Source organism: Fusarium redolens (genome assembly GCF_020744475.1).
Source record: "Fusarium redolens strain MPI-CAGE-AT-0023 chromosome Unknown BKA55scaffold_7, whole genome shotgun sequence".
NCBI lineage: Eukaryota > Fungi > Ascomycota > Sordariomycetes > Hypocreales > Nectriaceae > Fusarium > Fusarium redolens.
Window position 1 is genome coordinate 103,197 of NW_025763670.1, and position 20,481 is coordinate 123,677.

A 20,481-nucleotide genomic window follows, 5' to 3' on the forward strand; every position below is an offset into this window, starting at 1 on the left:
ATTCTCTCCATTCATTGCCGCGCAATATGTCTGATCTCAAGATAGAAAAGATAGACGTCTTCAAAGTCGACCTCCCTTACTCGGGAGGTGTTTACTATCTCTCAGGTGGCCGCGAGTATAGGAGTTTTGATGCAACCATTATCCGAATAACCACAAATACTGGTATCGAAGGCTGGGGCGAGAGCACCCCTTTCGGTTCAACTTACATCGCCTCTCATGCTCTCGGCGTGAGAGCAGGCATTGCTGAGATCGCTCCCTGGCTGATCGGCTTGGATCCACGGCGAGTTGACCGCATCAATGAAGCCATGGACGCTGCTCTGGTCGGTCACGAGCACGCCAAAACCCCTATCGACATTGCCTGCTGGGACATCTTCGGCAAGTCAGTCGGAATGCCCGTTTGCGAACTGCTCGGTGGTCGCACTGGTGTTGGTCTGCCTATCATCTCGTCAATCTACATGGATAAACCCGAGAATATGCGAAAGCGTGTTGCAGAGCATCGAGCACGAGGATACATCGGACACTCCGTCAAGATCGGCGGAGATCCCGGTGAAGATGCTCAGCGAATAACTGCCTCACTCGCTGATAAGCAGCCCGGAGAGTTCTTCCTGGTGGATGCCAACGGTGGTATGACTGTTGAAAACGCTCTTCGCATGTTGAGGCTTCTCCCGCCTGGCCTGGACTTTGTTCTCGAAGCCCCCTGTGCCACATGGCGCGAAATCGTCTCTCTCCGTCGAAGAAGTAACATTCCCATTCACTTGGACGAGCTCGCCACCACAGACGCATCAATAATCCAGATGATAGCAGACGACGCGGCTGAAGGGTTTGGAATCAAGATTTCGAAGAACGGCGGTTTGACCAAGAGTCGACGACATAGAGATATTGCTCTTGCAGCGGGCTATACGATGAGTTGTCAGGAGACCACCGGATCGGACATTGCTTTTGCGGCGATTGTCCATCTTGGCCAAACTATCCCGGAGAGAAGCCTGAGGTGTATATTGGAGTGTAGAGATATGGTAACCGTGAAGACGGCGGATGGGAACTTTGAGGTTAGGAATGGGAGGGTTCATGCACCAAAGGAGCCGGGACTAGGCGTTACGCCCCGTTTGGATGTTTTGGGCGATCCTGTTGCTAGTTACTCTTGATTTAAAATGAGAAATGATAGCACATTTCGATTATTCAGTTAGGGAGACGATGCTCTTGAGGGTGTTTGATGGTATGACTCTCCAGAGAGATGAAAGGAGACGAATGGGGCTTCTCATGATACTAATCTAAGGTAGCCAAAAGTGATTGGCAGATTAGAATATGCACTTTTCTAGTATCCTTGATACCTCGCATGTACCTATACATGAACTCCTAAGGTCTCCCGATGAAATTCTGCAGTATCAATTACGGCCTGATCAACCTGACGCGCCTGCTGTGGTTGGCCGTCTGCATGAGGCCGTCTATTGAGGGTTGCCCAGCTCATAAACGGCCACCAGCAGTTGGCCCCCTGCCTGCAATTACCTGCAAGGCAGCCGGCCACAGAGCGAACCATTTTCAAGTCAAAGATAGATACCTAAAAAAGGAGCTTCACTTTCGATATCGTTCATCTTTTGTTTGCTGGTTCATTCATCCTGTCTGTGGGTCCACTTTGGCTTCAACGACAGAAACGCTTTTGATATTTATTGACCTGGTTCACTAAGCATTAGGGAAGCTGTCTCAGCTACCTAAATATTTAGGTAATTACCTATAATTTACTCTATTTTGTGGTGTTATCTGAGCAAGTGGACTAAGAATGGGAGGCTGTCTCGCCACTACATGCACTGACAGTTGTTGCCAGTGCCAGTATCATCAAACGAGTGGCAGCCTCACAAGGTGAATGAATCATCCACCCACCCTTGGCATTGTTGACTTTTCCTCTCTAATACAATCCATCCGCTCAGTTTAGTTCAGTTCAGTTCATTTCTCTTTTTCCTTTCACCTTCACCTTCACCTTCATCTTCCTTGCCTTTGCATCGCGAGTATAACCTGCCACATATACGACCTCTACACAACTAAAAAAAAAAAAAGAAAAGAAAAAGAAACATTGACATTGAACAAGGTAAGGCATATAGGTAACCAAGAGGTCTACTGTATCGGTAGAAGCGTGGTGCCTTAGGTGCTGCGATGCCTCCTCCAGTGGCTTCTATGGCCCCTCGGAAGGGCAAGAGCGACAACGAAAAACCCCTGTCGCTCAACGATGCCCTTTACAACCATCTCGTCCTCCCTCCTCAACTTCCCCAACGTCAAGACTCCAACCTTGACGAGCTCGAGAAAGCTCTGATCGATAGACTGTTGGCTTCCGTGAAGCACCTCCGAGATCTCCCCGAAAACGATCTGAGTTACGCTTGGAGCTTGATCGAGCGAGGTCTTCATGCCACCAAGAGCATTCATGCCGGAGGTCACGTCGACCGAACTGCGCTTATTCGAGAACTCAACGATCTTGGAGACTCGGACTTTCTAGTCGTCTATGTACGGAGCCAGAACTGTGCTCTTTACATCCGCCGTTCGCAAGAGTAAGTCCTGTCTTCATACCTCGCCTATCAAACATCACAGTCTAACTTGACCCAGTCGTGTCTTTGGCGCTTCTGTCATATTCGAGGCCTTTGAAACTTCAGCGCATAACGAAGATGTTCTGGCAACCGAAAATGCACTTCAGTGGGACTTTCCTGGATGTGCAGTCGCCGTCCCTCTCGCTACATTCCGCGAAAATGGTTTCGTGGCCAATCTAGCCAACTTCCTGGACAACGCTTCACGAGAGTTACTCACCGATTTCTCCGCACAAGCGCTCAGGGCGGGAACGTCTATGCCCGAGTTTCGCAACACCTCCGAACCTGCTCTCATTTCCTCTATGCTCATGGCTATTCTGCAACAAAACGGCCGCCGCCTCGCCCCAACTCTTCTGCAGAAGATGGTTCGGGACGATGTGCTGTGGAACAACGCAGAAAAGCCATGGACGCGACTGCCTTATTGGCTTGTACTGCGAGTTGCCATCTCTCGATACCTTACTCAACGTTTGGGTGAAATTGGGCGAGTTGAATACAAGTTTTTGTTGGCTCACCTCTTCAGCGAATTCCTCGCCCATATCCAGCAATCAGGAATACGCCTCGACCGCTTCGATTTCCTCAAGAAAAAGATCTGCCGACGGCTAGTCAAGCTGGAAGTTGATAAAGACCGGTCTCAAGATCTGACCCAGAGGATCGAGTATCTATTCACCCAACTTAGCCCCGGATTTCAGAATTCGATTTCCAAGGCAAATGCCTTCCTCGAAGCCTCATGGAAGCATCAGAAGCTGACGATGACTAAAACGATCCCTCCACTACCCAGGCAAGCTTCTTTCGAAGATATGAAGCTGGACCTAAAGATTAGCGGAATTACCCTCAACAGGATCTGGAGGGGCTATTCGAAGCCTGTCAAGTTCAACACTGGGCGACAAGGCACCGCAAATGTCGCACAGGCTGCGAAGCAGCATCTCAGTTCATTTGCTTTCGAACACTTCAAGTTGATTGAAAAAGAGATAGCCGTTGCCAGTTTTTGCGATGAGCGCTTGCTTCCGCGCTCAAAAATTGAAAAGGCAGCTTCTTTGATTAACGAGTATTTGCGACAGGCTTCTAGGGCCTATGATAGTATCCCCGAACTCAAGAGCACACTGATCTTGAACACCATGGATCTATGGGTTACCATGGATAAGGCAGCCTGTGCGGTGTATCCACTTCTCAGTGAATTTCACCCTGTATTTCGACCTGAGATGCTTGATGTCGTGCTCCTTTCTACCTTCAATGATATGAAGCGGCTGCAGAAGATCCAGGTCTATCTGCAGGATCGTATTGCTGCTTGTCAAGGTTCAACAACCAGTATTTTTGACGATCCTGTCCGTGGATCATTTGGTCATCGATTCTATGATGACTCTGACATGTCTGATGAGATGAACGATCTACAAAAGTCAATAGAGGCCTGGGCGACCCAATTGCGGGACACAAAAGAAAAGGAATGGAAGTCAAAAAGCCAAGAGTACTCAAGACTGTCCAAGGTTATCGATGAGAGCACATGCGTGTACATGGTAGACGAGGACAATCCCCACTTGCCCCCTTATCATGACCGCGATTGTCGTCGCTGCTACTTGAAGCGGCAGTTGAAGAGAATTAGTATCCAGGCCTACGAACACCCCCTTCCTTCTGACCCTCATGTCGCGAAAGCTGTCGTTTTTGAGCTGCTTTGCCCGCAGACTTTGGCAAAATATCGAGATGCCACATGGATCGTTATATCGATAGCCCTACCAACAGAGGAAGGCGTCGACCCGAAGTGCTGGGCACGAGACTATCAACAGCTACAGAAGTATGCCAACGACTCATCAATGAGCTGCTCTCTGGCATCAGTCACTAAACCTTGTAAGTATTCAAACTACCATTACCCTTCATGGTCATCCTTCAGGATGATGTCTTTATAAATCCGGAAAGAGTCATTAGACTTGTCATGAACTTTTACCATGTACCATAAATTTAGATCTGGATTGCTCTATTCGGCCTAACTTATGACAATTTAGCCTTTATCTTTGAAACATTAGCAAAACTCAGCTAACTTCAGAATAGTCGTCTCTACCCACTACCACTCCTTAGCATTCCCTATCGAATGGGATAACGGCAGATACGGTGTTTGTCGACCAAACGGATTAAAGTTGGCTTATTGTGATAGTAATTCGAAACTATGGCCCAGCCGTCGGGGTCATCTAAGCTTCTTACATCATGTGAAGCTTCAGATACCCGATTCTTCCCCGTTCGCGCAGCAAGACGCTGCCTTCTTCAAGAGTATTTACGGGCCATCCTCATACGAAATCATGGCAACAGCATCGAGATGCCCACAGGGTATCAATGTTCATGAATATCTTGCTTTTCAGACGGTTGCATCTGGAAAGTCCAGGCGCTGGCTATCAATTCTTGCCGAATTGGCATCGGCCAACCTGAACTTCTCCAATGAAGCCACCATGTTACTCGTCACTCATCTGGCTCTTCAGTGCGGGCCCTTGGATGACTCTAGGAGTGAGTTTCGTATCATCCATGAGGTTTTCCGTGACACTTCATTCTGCGAGACCTTCGTGGAGCAGATATCACATCGACTAGACAGCTTGGCGGCTAACTGGAGAGAAATCTACCTGATGGAAACCGTCGTCACTTTCACCCTCCGTCTTCTCGACTTCACCTGGGCAGCATCTATGACAAAGATCTCCGACCAGACAATTTCCCTCTTGCTACGTGCCAGAAACACATGTGTGCGTTGGTTTAAGCTCCTTCGTGCTGAGTCTTACAAGGTTGTCGAAGCCGAGACAGCACGACGGTTCCAACAGTACGCTCTCTGGGCTGCTCTCTTGTGCAAACGAACATATACACCTATGGCCTGCGGTCGTCATGGTTTCGACGATTTGTCTCTTGAGATCTTCATTCAGAGCAGCATCACGGCAAATGACAACCTTGTGGTTAAGCTAGAGGCGCTTCCCCAGCTTCTCCAGCACGCAATTATTCGAGATATTCGACTTTCGTATCGACTTGCTCCGATTATATCGCAACAAATTGTTGAAAACTTGGAGGTCTTCCGACTATCCCTTTGTGACATGTGGCCGGAGGAAGAAGGGTGCCCTCGAGCTTTTTCTCAAGTAAAACTGGCCCCAGAAGCTCCCAACTGGGTTTTTTGCCAATCACGAACAGGGGACAGTGTCGACTCATTCGATCAGACTGTTTCATTTAACTGCATCAGAGGGTTACTTCTAGTTGATAGCCAACCGATGGGAAAACTGCCAGAAGACCCTAAGTACTCCGTCGTTTTGAATGAGCTCTTCGGCAACCAAGCCCTCCTAACATTCCCTTCACGCCACCGAGAGATGCAGTATGGTAGGTCAGCCTTTTGTACCTGGTTGAGTCTTACATGCTAATGGATACGCAGTTCTGTGTGTGAGACCCCGAGGATATCAAGTCCATGTGGGATACGGTAGTGAAACGCAGGAGTTGATTGTAAGAGCCTTCCGAGGGAGATACGCTCTGCAATTGATCCCTCGTGAGACCTTCCAAGGCGATTACCCCGATCTCCCAGGACCCCTTTTACACAATTGCTTTCATTGGCTGCACCTAAGAACCGGAGACATTTTCATAACTTCTAAGGACAGACCCTGGCCAGATGACCCTCACAAGTGGTACATTTTGAGCCTGAAAGACTACACATGTGCTAGAACGCGCCTGTATCGAGGTCTCTTCACAAAGGACCACATTGTCAACCCGTCAAGTCCACTCTTCAATCGCATAAGTGGAATTCTTGACTCACTTGAAGATCGCAGCCAGATAACTGTGTACCAACCCGGAGGAGATCGGAACCTTACCGTGGAGCTTCCAAGACTCAACATTGTCTTCCACACTAACAAGAACCGTCTACTTCAATCGCCTCAGCTACAATGCCAAATCGACAAGAACCAAGATGCCGGGACCTGGTACGGCCTCCGCAGCAAGCTGGTATGCACTAGCCTTACCAACCCGATGCACAGGTCTATCTTAGTGCCTCTCGGGCCCGTCTCTGCTCGCTCAGAAGGATGTCATGTAACGGTGAGGGTCGAACCCTCAGATAAATTTGGAAGGTTCAATATCAACAGCACACTGGGACGGATCGACTGCGCGCCAGAGCCCACACTGGTCTTTACCAAGGCTCTTCTTCATGCATGTACATCTTTTCTTCTCCCTGATCCTTTGACCGGCCGCACTGGAACTGAAGAAGCTATCGACTGGCTCCAAGCAGGCATATCTCAGCCATGGTCCCCCCTTACTCCACCCTCTATGATGGTACTGAACAAAATAGCTGGACTAACACCGAGAAGAGTGTACTACCCACAAGATCTTAAGGTTATGCGTACAGATACCTGGATCGAGTCCCTGCCTGTCATTCTTCAGGACTCAGCATACAGACAAATTGTGGATCGTATCCTTCGAGAGTCTGCAACTTTAGGAATGTTTGCAGCCAAAGAACAGGCTACTATAAAAATGCCGGAGCTGCCTTCTTCAGGAGATGTGCACCTACATGCACGAGTGATGTTTCGACAAGGAGCTGTTACAAGGTGTTCAGGGAATACGTCCAGCCGCACACAGCCAGTCAACCAGAAGTACATGTCTCGAGATCGCCCCTCAACAGTCAACATAATGCATCGCAATGTGCTTGAGGTCATAAACTTGATCCGGAAATGGCCCCAGAGCTTCAAGACGACGGATTGTATTGCCCAAGTTCTCTCACAGGGCAGTGCTGTTGGTGGATTCACATCGGCTTTCGACGGAACATCCCTCAATGAGAAGTTGAAGGTTAATATTATTCAACGTTGGGGGTCATTGGTCCGATTTTCCCGTGAATCAACAGATCGATACAAGCTCATGTACTTACTCGGGCCAATGTCGTTCCATCTCGACGCAAATATGCCACTTCTTCGAACCCTTGTTGCGTCCGCGGTATTTAGTGATCTTAAAGAGCTTGAATTGCCCAAGTGGGATGAGTTTGATCATTTCCAACTGAACCAGGCACCACAGCTTGATTACATCCTGCATCTGCTCAAGCCCTACAGAGTCGCTGCGCCAGAGAACGATGCGATGGGCTTGGGGCAGTATTCGAGCGGGAAACTCTTGCGCAAGTTGCAGATCGAGCAGGCGAAACACGAAGCCAAAGTTGAGGATGATTGCAAGTACTTAGCCAACCACCTCCTGAGCCAATGGCCATGTCTGGAGCCAAATGTCAGTGGCCTGTCTCGGTCTGTACTGATTGACATCGGCCCTGCGTTGGAAGTTATTCGTCCCGAGTGGAAACGCCTGTTTATGAACAGAGACCTCACTGAGCATCTCAAAGAGGTCCAGACAATTCTTGACAGACGAACCCTAGAAGACCGATACGAACCGCCTGCGGTTCCCTTATCCGAGGTGACCTACACGGTAAGAATGCGAGGTGGTGTCGAAACCGTCGACCTTCGGCAACTGCTGGCCAAACCGTATCGTATTCTTAAGGTCACGACGAGTACGAATCAAAGTCCTTCTGTGGCCTCGGCGGATCGGCCATTTCTGAATGAGAAGGACTTTTCCCCAGGATTCGGCAATTTTGCTTGGCAAAGAAACACAGGTTCAGGGGCCAGCTCGCTTTGGTCGGGTCTCGCCAGACGTGATAATGCCCCAACGGACAAGAATATGTCAGAATCGGCTGTGAGGTCACAATCCGGTATGAAGTTGAATCTCATAGCCCAACGCTTGGGAGCATCTCGGTCGGTTGTTAGGCGCCGTTACGCAGCGGACTTCCAGAAGAGCCTCGCTGCTTTTCAGCACACTCCTTTAACCAGTTATAAAGAATCGATGAAATCTAGAGAAGCTGAGATGCACTCCAGTCTGGAGAAGGTCGCAAGCAGTTTCGAGGCGATCTGTATAGCCCTAGAGTCAAGTGGAGTATGTTCACAAAGGAGGATCTTTTGGCTCAAAGAAGGAAACCTGTGGCCGATTGTGACCAAGGCTACGCTCCTTTCTTGTCTCGGATCGGCTGCTCAGGTCACAAAATTTGGAAGTGGAATGAGAAAGGCCATTTTAGAAATGGGAGTTGACATTACGAAATACCAAAGACAGGTCCGACTTCATGACCTAGCGTCAAAAAGCATCTCGGGCAGATACCACGAAGAGGAGTCTAACGTGGGACACTCGAATTGGAAGCCCGAAGAGTATCCAGATTGGCTCCTGTTAGAAATAGAGTCAAACATGATGATCCGTCCTGTTCAAATTGATGTAGCTTTGGCCACAATCTCCCCTGGGTCGGGATCGAATTCTGTGCTTCAGATGAACATGGGCCAAGGTAAGTTGTCCCTTGAAGAGATTCATATTAGCGTTTTTTAGTACTGATTAGTTTCACAGGCAAAACCTCCTGTATTATTCCTATGGCTGCGGCAGCGCTTGCCAACAAGAAACAGCTTGTGCGAGTCATTGTACCGAAAGCTCTGCTCCAACAAACAGCTCAGCTGCTGCAGGCTAGACTTGGTGGTATCCTTGGAAGGGGCATTCGCCATGTCCCCTTCTCACGTAGAACTCCAACAACCGAGAAAAAGATACGAACCTATCATTCTATCCACAGAGATATGCTCAAGTCCGGAGGTGTCATGATATGTCAACCCGAACACCAGATGTCATTTATGCTCAGCGGCCGACAGCGACTTTTGGACGAGCAGCCCGCGCAGGCAGGACCTATGATCAAGGTCCAAGAATGGCTCACAAGGGTGTCAAGAGATATCCTAGACGAGTCGGACTATACTCTCGCGGTGAGAACCCAGCTTATTTACCCATCTGGTGCTCAGACCACAGTCGATGGGCATCCACATCGTTGGCTTGTGGCTGAAGCCGTGCTGAGACTTGTTGATAATCATCTGTATGGTTTGTCAATGTCTTTTCCTCACTCTATCAGCGTTATTCGACGAAACGGGGGCGGATTTCCCTTTGTGTTCTTCCTCAGGCAGGATGTTGAGGATGAGCTGGTGCGAAGGCTCACAGCAGACATTTGTCACGGTGCTGGTGGGATTCTGCCTCTTACTGAACAGGCAATGGCAACTAAAGACAGAGTCGCCGTCAAAAACTTTCTCATGCACGCTCGACCTAGCCCTAAAAGTATAGAGCGCATCCGGAATCTCTCGCCAGACAAGCCTAGCTTGAAACAAACGATCTATCTTCTGCGAGGTCTCCTCGTCAATCGCATCTTAATGATGACCCTCAAGAAGCGCTGGAACGTTGAGTATGGTCTCCATCCGCACCGCGATCCCATAGCAGTGCCTTTCCACGCCAAAGGTGTTCCGAGCGATCAATCCGAGTGGGGTCATCCTGATGTCGCAATACTATTCACTTGTTTGGCCTTCTATTATGATAGCATAAGTCTATCTCAACTTAGGCAATCACTTGAACATATCCTCAAGTCCGACGATCCATCAACTGAATACGATAATTGGACCCAGAGCACTGAAAATTTCCCTTCTTCTCTCAAGGCCTGGAATGCAATCAACGTGGATGATGAGATGCAACTCGGGGAGATTTGGAAGGTTGTGCGATACAATGAGGTAGTCATTGATTATTTCTTGAACAATTTCGTGTTTCCGCGACATGCCAAGCAGTATGAGGTAAAACTTCAGGCCAATGGTTGGGATATTCCACTCTCACCCCTCCGGAATATAGCAGAGAACGACAAAGAGACAGGGAAACCGCTGAGTACAGGCTTCAGTGGTACCAACGACAACAGAACAATGCTTCCTTTGAACATTCAACAACAAGATCTGCCGAGTCTTCACCACACAAGCGCTGAAGTTTTGACCTATCTTCTTCACCCTCGAAATCGTCATTGCATTCTACCTCAAGATGTGAAAACTCAACACATGGGCAGAGCCACCGAGATGGATCTCCTATATTGCCTCAGGTCGAAATCCATCCGTATCTTGATCGATGCAGGAGCCCAGATCCTGGAAATGGACAACCACACTCTCGTTCAACAGTGGTTAAAGATCGACCACTTCGCTTTGGCAGGTTTGTTCTTCGACAAAGACAATAAACCTTGGATCCTGACCAAGGAAGGAAGAAGAACACCCCTTCTCGCGTCACCTTTTGCTGATGACCTTACAAACTGCCTGGTATATCTTGATGAGGCCCATACCCGCGGGACTGATTTTAGGCTCCCTCCCACAGCTAAGGGTGCCCTCACTCTTCGTCTGGGCCAGACCAAGGACCACACTGTTCAAGGTAAGTTAGCTATTATGTGCTATACTAAGCTTCTCGAAATGTTTCGCTAATAACTCCTAGCCGCTATGCGTTTACGACAGCTGGGAACAACTCAGATCGTTTCTTTCTTTGTCCCTCCTGAAGTCCACCAGAGCATCACAGACCTGCAAAACAAGACTATTCATGAGCCTATTGACTCGGCCGATGTCATTGAATGGCTTTTGAACAACACATGCGACCAAATTGAGCAGTTACAGCCCCTATACTATTCCCAAGGCATGGATTATTGCCGTCGAATGCAGGCAGCTTTCGATCACCCCGATTTTCTAACCGACAAGCCTCAGCGGAAAGCATATGTTCAGGCGATTAAGCAGGACGAACAGCAGAGCCTGCAGAACCTTTACGAGCCGAAAACAAAGAGTCGCGCCGTAGGCATGCAGACTTCTAACAACACGGTTCTTAATGGCTTTATCCAGGATCTCAATGCGAGACGCAAGACCTTTCAGGACACTGGCCGAGCCGTTCATGCCTCTGCTCTACAAGAAGTTGAGCAAGAGAGAGAGGTGGCCTTTGAGGTTGAATCAGTGCGACAAGTCAAGAAGCCTCAGCATTTTGCAGCCTTCTCTTTCCCAGGTCTTAACGCTAGCCTCGAGACTTTAATCAGAACTGGAAGGCTTCCTGCAGACACGAACTACTTTACTCACGTCTTCCATGCCCTGTCAAAGACAGGAATCGGTCGCAAGTACAAAGTGCAATCGAAGGTAACCAAATCGAAATTACTCGAGACGGCCGAGTTTGGCCGAACCATCAAGCCCAAGGGAGACCTCTCTACCGATGACTTCTTGGTATGTGTTTTACTCACTTATTCTTTCACAATTATAGGGCTAACATAGCCTCAGCGTCCCGTTAACTGGATCATTTGGAGCTCTGTCGCCGAGATCGCCGTCGTTATCATGCCCGAAGAAGCCGAAGCTCTGATTCCCATCATGCGAAACTCAAGTGTTCTCACGCATCTTTTTGTTTACTCTGCACCCATCACACGCAAAATGCTCCAGTTCCACGATTTGACGTTCCATAGCATTCCTCCTCTTCCCAATGACTGGAAAGCTCCAAAGTGGCTTCAGGTTGAGTTGGGAATTTACGCTGGGCGCTTGTACTTTGAGTGGGACGAATATGATGCCATGTGCTCCTTGCTAGGAATCCAGAATGGCGAGATCGGCAACGAAGCACAGGACAAAGAACCTACTGGAACCGAGACAGATGCCGAAGAAGAGACATCTAAGATACAACCTGACCTCGAACAAAAGCTCGCCAAAAGCCCACTGGCATTTCTACAAGAGTGGCTAGCAGTCCGTCGCCGTGGCCAGGATTTCGCTCACAGCCCCATGGGCTTTGTCAGTCAGGGCAAGCGTCTCCAAGAGGACCATGTCTTCTTCAAGGCAGCAGACACAGAGAGTGCGCGTTCTCAAGGGACTGCACTGGCACCAATTAGATTTTCCAGTTCAGCTGAAAATGATGGGCAGGATGATGATGGCTACTACGGCGTCGACGATATGGGTGCCAACGAGGCTGGGGATAGTGACTCCAGCGACGACGATAAAATCGAGTACGACGAGTCCGAGTACGCCAGCGCATCATCTAGAAATTGAGACTCGTTTTGGAAGACGTGAATACCTTTTGAGAATGGTTCAAGTTATGAGGATATAGATGGCTTGGTATGAGGTCTTGGCCATGTCTACAATGACATATGTATGGTTTAGTGTAATATATGTGTAAGTTTATGACAGGATTAGTGATAGTTTTCTCAAAATGGCACGTATCTCTGTATAAAATGTCCCTTGCTGATGAGAACTCATTATGAAAGTGTCAAGATCTTGTGGCTTTTAAACCATGTTTTTATATTTTGTAATATTGTTGTCACAGCATACCCTCAAGGCCATTCTTTACAAGATGTAGTACATCATTACTAAGTTAAGTAACAAACACCATCATAAAGAATGACAAGAAACCTTCCACTTGGACTTCTGTCCCGTGCCTTGTCTCACGAACACATATCATCAAGAGATTTTCACCAGTCGAAACAAAGCTAGTCAATGTCGCTTCACAGGCACACATTGGGATGAAGGGAATTAATACATCTTTATCTCAATTACTTGGGCAAACAAGGGTTATCCGATCATATCTGACATGATGCTTTCCCATCCATCTAACTGCCTCTCAATTAAACCCATGTCCCAGCATCATCCATTACACCTCCCGTCCAAGAAAATTCGTTTCAAATTGTGACAATAATACAGAGCAAATCGCTCGACATGAATGCGCCATCTGTCAATACAAATAGAGTTCGTTGCATCGTGACATTCGTCAGTTGGCAGATTCCTAAACCAGACTGTCTTCCAGACGCTTGAGCTCATGAGGTGTCCACTGGTAGACACCTTGTCGAAGAGCAGATAGAACGGTCTCTCGCTTGACAAGCTGAGATGGGACGTTGGTACGGCAAGAGGCAGCGATACAGCTGTTGTCAGTCCAGCCGACACGGAAGTCATCTCCCCACCAGACACGAAGATTTTGAGAAACGCGCACGGTGATCAGAACCGATGAGAGGTCTGTGTAGCCATCCAGGTCAACGTGGGTCAGCTCGTAGCCGCCCTCGGAAAATGTTGGACAAGCCGGTACTTGCTTGGTTTCCGACCAAGCGATGGACTCTTCGGTAGACGAAGTCTCATTCCAGCGGTAAGCTGAGATCTCAAACTCACACCACTTCTCGTCTCCATGGGCATCGCATCCAAGGCTGGCTCCAAAGAGGTCGAATCGGAAGCAAGGACTGGCGGCGTGGGGCCCTACGCCAATCTGGGCGACGTCTCCTGAGATCGTAGATGTTGTGTTGGAGAGTGCCGGAGGAACAAATTCCACTAGCTGGCCACCAGAAGTAGGGATATATGGTTGAGATTGCCGAGAGGAAGGGGGTGCGATAAGGAAACCTCCCGAAAACCAGATGTTTTCAACAGGGTTGAAGAGAGGCCCGGGTTTAGAGTTATCGAACTGAGGGAGATTAGCAAAGAACCCTGCGCGAACAAATGACAACTTACATCAATGGTAGTATTTCCAATGCTTCCTCCTGTTGCACAGATGGAAGGAGAGCTGGCCTTGGAAGTTGTTTCTGTGGCTGTGGGAGAAGTCACACTGGAGTCAGAGGCGGTGGAGTTAGACCAAGACATGCCTTGACGACGAAAAACCCTCTTTCGGGGAACGGTGACGGTGACAAGAGTGGTGAGAGGGTAGTCAATTGTGTAAGAAGTAGTCTCATCCTTGATGACATTGGTCCAGGTAGTGGTCTGTAGAGTGGCAGTACCTGCAGAAAGAGGCCAGAGTGTGTTCTCGCTTGCAACAGGCCCATACGCAGTCTGGGGAAGTTGATCAGAAGAACCGTCACCTGATGGGTTACTGGTGAAGGGAGGCTGCTCTGCACCATCTGAAAATACGGGACCATTTGAAGTGTCAACAACAGAAGTAACAGTCCAAGTGAAAGTTCCAGTGGTTGTGCCTGAAGCAGAAGTACCTTGCGCATCGGCGCTAGCATCGGTGAGTATAACCGACATGGACTCATCAGGAATTCCATCGTTGTAGCCGTTGAGAGTTGGGAGGTTCGTGGAAAGAGGGTCCAGGTCTCCTGTAGTGAGGACAGGTCCTGAGTCAGATGGGGGTGTAATGCCAGAAGAAGTTCCTTGGGGAACATCAGCAGAAACACCGAGCGCAGAAGAATCACTGAAAACAATGGTCTGCTCAGTTGGTGTCGGCTTTCCATCAGGGCCAAGTACGACAGCAGTTGTGATCGTGGTGAATGCTTCAGGAGAACCAAGTGATGAATCAGCTTGATCATCATTAAGGCTTGTTTCAACAGGAGTTGCAGTACCAGTGGGAAGGACAAATGTCGAATCAACAACCGTTGGAAGACCATCTGATCCAATGACTGTGTAGGTGATGCAGGTGGTGAGGCCAGACACGTCATCATCATTCCCGTCGGAGGGGAGACTTGGGGAGGAGGCCGTCACTGGACCAGGATTCCCAGTGGGTAGGCCAGATGTAGGTGAATCGGAGACAAACGAAGGATTTCCAGGCGATTCAGATTGAGTGTTGGCAGATCCAGGGATAACCCAGGTCGAATCGACAATGGTTGGGAGACCATCGGGTCCAATGATGGTGTGGCTGGTACAAGTGGTAATGCCTTCTCTTCCAATGCCATCTGATCTAGAGGCATCAGACGGGCCAGAAGAAGGTTTTTCAGGATCTCCAGTGGTTTGCATGGCTGTGGCTGATGTGGCGCCATCGGGTAGAGATTCCGAAGCCCACGATGGGCCTTCAGTGCCAATACTAATACTAGGGTCGGTGTTTGTCGGTCCAGGAATGACCAATGTGGTGCCCACAACGGTAGGAAGACCATCGGTGCCAATGATAGTGTAACTTGTGGAAGTGGTGATAGGGAAAGCGCCGTCCAAGTTGGTTAAAGTAGAAATGGATCCTGGAATACCATCGGGGCTGAAGGTTGACAGGCCAGAAATTGTCAAGAAGCCTCCGAAAGAGTCTGAGTCAGGAGCGCCGGATGAATCTCCAGAGTCAGATGCAGTTACAGGAACAGCCCAAGTGGAGTGGACCACAGTGGGAAGCCCATCTGTGCCAATAATGGTGTAGCTTGTGCATGTTGATGAGCCAGAGCTTCCAGACCCATCCTGAGGTATGCCGGGTGCAGAAATTGGACCAGTGGGGAAGCTACCAACATCAATTGGTATACCAGAAAGTGAGGCCTGGGGAACGCCAGTGACGGGAAGTTGTGAGGAATCCTTAAAGGAAGGTGTGCTGGAAGGTACAACCCACGTTGAGTCAACAACTGTAGGAAGGCCGTCAGTTCCAGTGATGGTGAATGTTGCACAGGTAGTGATGCCCCCTTCAGGTCCACTGCCAGGAAGAGATCCAGCTTGAGAGTTGAAAGGGCCCTGTGAGCCAGGGATACCAGCGGATACGGCAGGAGGAAATGGAAATCCTGAAGGAACTCCGCCTGGAAGGCCCGGGTTGTTGCCATTCTGGGTAGAACCTGAGGTAGCTGAAGGCTGTCCTTGGCCGGGTCCAACATTGCTTCCACTGCTGACAATAGTGGGTAGTCCGTCTTGGCCAGTGACAGTGATGAAAGAGGGAACAGGTTGGCCAGCATCATTTCCACCTGGGACGTTGGTGAACCATGGGGAGTTCTCGCCTTGACCTTGAGGGCCAGCTTGAGTGGTAACGGGGAGGCTGTCGCTTGCTTCTTGGACAGGCCCAGCGGAAGGGAACTGGGGCTGACTGCCTGGTACACCACCATTGCTTGAGGAGCCATGTACTGGGAAAGGGGTGGGGGCAGCTGTGTTGACACCAGAAGCTCCATGGAAACTCACAGAAGAGTCATCAGCAGAAGCACCATCAGAATATCCAGGAGCACCGTTAGAACCAGGAGTCTGGGAAAAGGATGGGGAATCTGGGTTGTTCTGGGAGCCATTCTCACCATCTGACCCAGAACTGTTGCCAACACCCGAGTCAGATCCAGAATTGGAGCCGGAGTTTGAGCTGTCAGAATCGTCACTGGGATCGTTGGCACCACCGACGCTGTTGCCATCGCCTGTGCTGTTGCCATCTTCGGGGTCGCTACTATCACCAGAACCTGTGCCATCGTCTGACCCTGTACCAGAGCTTGAAGGGCTACCATCAGGACCCCAAATGTCGAGTGTCAACGTCGTGAAAGGGGGGACAGAAGATGCCGGCATCAGAGAAGTGAAATCTGCAGGTTTAGTGGGGAGGGGTGATGGGAACTCGGAGCCATCAGAATCCGAATCGTCAGGCCAAGGGAAGTCTTGTTCGTCCTGAGTGTCTGTGGGGTAGACAGTGACAACAACAGTCTTTGTGGAGCGGAGAGAACAGGTGGGGAGGTCAGAGGCACCAGCGTTGGGAGAGCCAGGGATGTTCTGAGGTGCATTGGTAGGGAAGCTGCCAGGGACGATAACAGAACCAGCACCAGGGATATTGGGAGAAGAGTTACCAGGAAGGTTTCCTGGAACACCACCAGGAACACCACCAGGGACGCCGCCAGGGACACCACCAGGGCCATTAGGAGGGAGACCGTTAGAGCCACCGTCGGCAGAGCCGGGGCCGACGCTGCTGGGCAAGGAGCCAGGAACGGTTCCGGCAGCGTTGCTTGGGTAGGAAGGGTTACCAGACCCGTCGGTGTTGCCAGGAATGGTGTTGCCAGAACCACCAGGCGAGCTACCAACTGGGCTTCCGTTGGGGTTTCTGTCATCCAAGGTTAGTCAGGGACAAAGATTAGCGACACATTGCAACTTACCCATAGTCAGTTGCCTGAGCGGCAGTATGACCCAAGAGACCGGTGGCCACGAGGACCCCGAGAGACGTGGCGATACGCATCTTGAGTGATCAACTTCGACGTAAAGAAAGTCGAGCGGTTGAGAAGCGTGTATGCAGAGAAGAGAAGATGTGGGATGATGTGCTGTTGGTGGGCAAGTGTAAAATGCTTTGCCAGAAAAGTTGAGAAGAGAGCTTGAAGATGAATGCAACGGAAACGAGAGGACTGAGAAGATGATTCTTCTCGAGATGGAGGAGGGTTGAGGGTGAAGAGAAAAGAAGATGAGGTGAGATGAGGAAGAGAAGAAGAATTTTTGGGAGCGAGGTCGAGAGGAGAAGGATATATGCGGTGGGTGCACGGCGGAGGGGGACGAGGGCAGGAGTTCCTTCCTTCTGGAGCTGCAGAATGTTGGGGATGACGCATTGAGGAATTGCGCGAGCCAGAAGGGGAGGAAGTCACGACGAGAGTGGGAAGGAGCGCGGGCACTGCGCGAGGCAGTTGCCAGCCGGCATCTGGCCCCCTACTGGACAAGATCAACTTAGGTAAGATAGGCGCATCGATCAACATGAGAATGGGGTCTGACTTGGTATTTTGATGCGGTAATTCAATTGAATGTTTAGCAGTTAGTATCTATTACCATTGTCGTATGCCTATCTCTTCAAGGTCCAAAAAGTGCGATGTGATGCATGGGTGGTAACCTGAACTTCGAACACATGGAACTCAGTCGAGGTAAACACATGGGCTTGTGAACGAGTCGAAATTCAGCAGCCAGTGCTCCTTCCTATTCCCCAGCTACTAAAACGCCACGCAAGATGGGACGATTTGTCGCGAGGCAAGCACCCAGCAGGCATGCAAGGTTTGCTGCCTCAGTCATCCTGGATCTCAGCAGGCCTTCCCTTTTGGAGATACTGCTGCTAGTGAAGGTAAATAGCCTACCTTAGGTATGGTCAGAGGAAAGGGGCTCATGCATTTTGAAGAGTTAGACCAGCAGAGAATGTGAGTGCACTGGCACGAGATTTGAGTCGAGTTTTCGAACCCAACGGCTACTCAGTGAAATATTCCATCAAGATAACATTAAACTCGTATTATGATAATTCATTATCCTTGGCTCATACTACATCATCAGAATAATCAGTGTAAGGGGGAGGTGCATCAGGGTGAGGGTCCTCGTGAGCATCATCTTGGTACGTCTGGCCGTTCTCAGCAGTATTCTCAGCAGGGCTCCTACTCTCTTCCTCAATTCGGGCCGTCCACTGGGCTGCACCAGCTGTAGTTGTCAGGAGAAAGAAGAGCGACAAGACAGGGATGAGTTCAAGAATCATGGCAACTGTGCCGAACCAAACATACTCCCAGGCACGATCTCTCAATGCCTTCTTCTGCTCAGCTTTTGAGAAACCCTTGATCTGAAACCAGCGGTAATGGGCGAGCTTGCCGAGTCGGGTTCCAGTGATGATGATGAAGGCAGGCGTGCCAACAACTGGAACGAGGTTGAGCGGCAGGAAGACGATGAGCTCAACAATCTGGATGATACTCCATGGAGTGTAGATGGCAGCGGTAGTGGGCTTTCCGAGCATTCTGACCGGGTTCGGTGCGTCCAAGAACAAGATTCGCTGTGGTGCGACAAGATCCTTTTGTCCAAGCTTGATGAGGGCCGCCTGCGATTGTCAGTCACTGAACTACAAGCAGAAACCGTTTCTCAGTCCAATTACTTACATCAAATACATCCACTCGACATTCGTCAACGAAGAAGCCCTCGAACAGACCCTGGATGATGACCAATCCTTCTCCTAGTACCAGTACCACAGCATTGACCCACGCGCCCCAGCCATGGAAGATCGCTAAGAATGCGTACTGGGGCAGGAAGGCAAACGTGAAGAGAAGAAGGTACACCAAGAACGAGATTAAAGATATCGGCAGAATCCTTCCCACTAGGAGTGGCCAGAACTCGCGGTTTTGAATGAAGAACCAGATGCCACGTAAAGGATACGACGCGGCAAGGCCGGCCCTCTTGAGGTACAGCCACGGCCGATGGATTGGGCCTGTCCAAGGTCCTACATGAGGATAGTTTGGGTTCTGATACGAGCCGTTGGGGGGCATTTCGACGATTGATATGCAGTGATGGAGGTTCTTGAAGGCATCACCAAGAGGAGCGTACAGTTACATGTGGTGTTGCAGGCAACAATAACAGCGATTGTGACGTCAAACTGCGGAAAATCTGGCTGAAGAGTGGGGCCGCGCAGTGCTCACTCTACTTCGACTGGTTCAACGACGTTTCAGAACCTTCGGAAATCCCAGCAATGAACTTTCCAGCACAACTTTACGGAAACCTGCAAAAAAGAAAGCCTCGCAAACGCTCGCAATCGAAATATAGGAACAGCCCGATGCGGGGGTCGAACCCGCAACCTTGAGATCGCGTACTCGTAAGAGTCTCACGCTCTACCGATTGAGCTAACCGGGCGTGGCTCTTATTGGTTGGGAGCGGTGGCCTCAGTTTGCGTACTGGAATTTGATGCTGTCGGAGCTGGAGAGATTCAGTCGCCGTTCGGGGGTTTCATGAGGGAGATGTGAGGGATCAAAGATGATCTTGATGCTATTCTAACCGTTTTCATGATAGCCTTGAGACTCGAGCGGGGTAACAGATGTACGCCCTTGAGGCTGACAAGTGTGACAGATTGTGTTGATTCCTGCTGTTTGGGAAAGCTCATCTCCCTAACGATGCGTTGAATGTCCTTTCGACCATCACCATCTCCTAACTTACATGATTCTGGAAGCTAAGGTGAGACACACGCCGGCGATGAGTGATGTTTCCTGCTGATACATCGATAGGCATAATGAATCCCAAGATCGAATGCCAGTGCGGCGCAGTCCAAATCACAGCTTCACGACCCCAACCCCTCGGTGTCTACTGCTGCCACTGTACTGAATGTCAGAAACAATCTGCTTCTGCCTTTGGCACATCAGCCATCTTCCCAGCTGATGGCATGTGGCCCCTTTCTGAAGATGTCCTATCCAAGCTCGGTGTCTGGAAGCGACCTACAGACGAGGGAAATACCCTGGAGTGCTACTTTTGTAAGACGTGCGGCGTGAGGGTCTTACATCGCAGCGTCTTGCCGGACGGCCAAGGAAAGCCGTATCTGTCGGTGAAAGGTGGATGTGTTGAGGGGTTGAGCTGGGATAATGCGAAGCATATTTACACTCGGAGTGCTCGTGTTCCTGTGCCTGAAGGAAGTGCTCATACGGTACCTGAAGGACAGGACTGATTCTCGAGCGTTGGAAACAATCAAGCTTCACCACAGGCGTGAGAAGGGTCGATTTGGGTCTTGTACTTGTAAGGCC

At 49.8% G+C, this 20,481-nt stretch overlaps 5 protein-coding genes and 1 non-coding gene across 6 annotated transcripts; 3 read left to right on the forward strand and 3 right to left on the reverse strand.

Moving 5' to 3' along the window:
• Positions 1–26: 26 nt before the first annotated feature.
• BKA55DRAFT_538354 (enolase C-terminal domain-like protein) lies at positions 27–1,142 on the forward strand (the record flags this gene model as incomplete). Its single annotated transcript, XM_046190026.1, has 1 exon — positions 27–1,142. The coding sequence occupies one exon, from the start codon at positions 27–29 to the stop codon at positions 1,140–1,142; it is 1,116 nt and encodes a 371-aa protein (XP_046049729.1).
• Positions 1,143–2,145: 1,003 nt separating this feature from the next.
• Positions 2,146–12,409, forward strand: BKA55DRAFT_688978 (uncharacterized protein; the record flags this gene model as incomplete). Its single annotated transcript, XM_046199292.1, has 7 exons — positions 2,146–2,534; positions 2,590–4,406; positions 4,608–5,900; positions 5,953–8,862; positions 8,922–10,781; positions 10,842–11,605; positions 11,660–12,409. The coding sequence occupies 7 exons, from the start codon at positions 2,146–2,148 to the stop codon at positions 12,407–12,409; spliced, it is 9,783 nt and encodes a 3,260-aa protein (XP_046049730.1).
• Positions 12,410–13,139: 730 nt separating this feature from the next.
• On the reverse strand, positions 13,140–13,978 carry BKA55DRAFT_509500 (uncharacterized protein; the record flags this gene model as incomplete). The annotated part of the gene is made up of 2 exons (XM_046187528.1): positions 13,140–13,802; positions 13,850–13,978. The coding sequence occupies 2 exons, from the start codon at positions 13,976–13,978 to the stop codon at positions 13,140–13,142; spliced, it is 792 nt and encodes a 263-aa protein (XP_046049731.1).
• Positions 13,979–18,254: 4,276 nt separating this feature from the next.
• On the reverse strand, positions 18,255–19,242 carry BKA55DRAFT_593198 (uncharacterized protein; the record flags this gene model as incomplete). The annotated part of the gene is made up of 2 exons (XM_046195520.1): positions 18,255–18,800; positions 18,859–19,242. The coding sequence occupies 2 exons, from the start codon at positions 19,240–19,242 to the stop codon at positions 18,255–18,257; spliced, it is 930 nt and encodes a 309-aa protein (XP_046049732.1).
• A 278-nt stretch (positions 19,243–19,520) lies between these two features.
• BKA55DRAFT_t173 lies at positions 19,521–19,603 on the reverse strand. The gene has a single exon. It is a non-coding gene; the product is annotated as a tRNA-Lys (tRNA).
• Positions 19,604–19,976: 373 nt separating this feature from the next.
• Positions 19,977–20,405, forward strand: BKA55DRAFT_510310 (Mss4-like protein; the record flags this gene model as incomplete). The annotated part of the gene is made up of 1 exon (XM_046187582.1): positions 19,977–20,405. The coding sequence occupies one exon, from the start codon at positions 19,977–19,979 to the stop codon at positions 20,403–20,405; it is 429 nt and encodes a 142-aa protein (XP_046049733.1).
• Between the last annotated feature and the right edge of the window lie 76 nt (positions 20,406–20,481).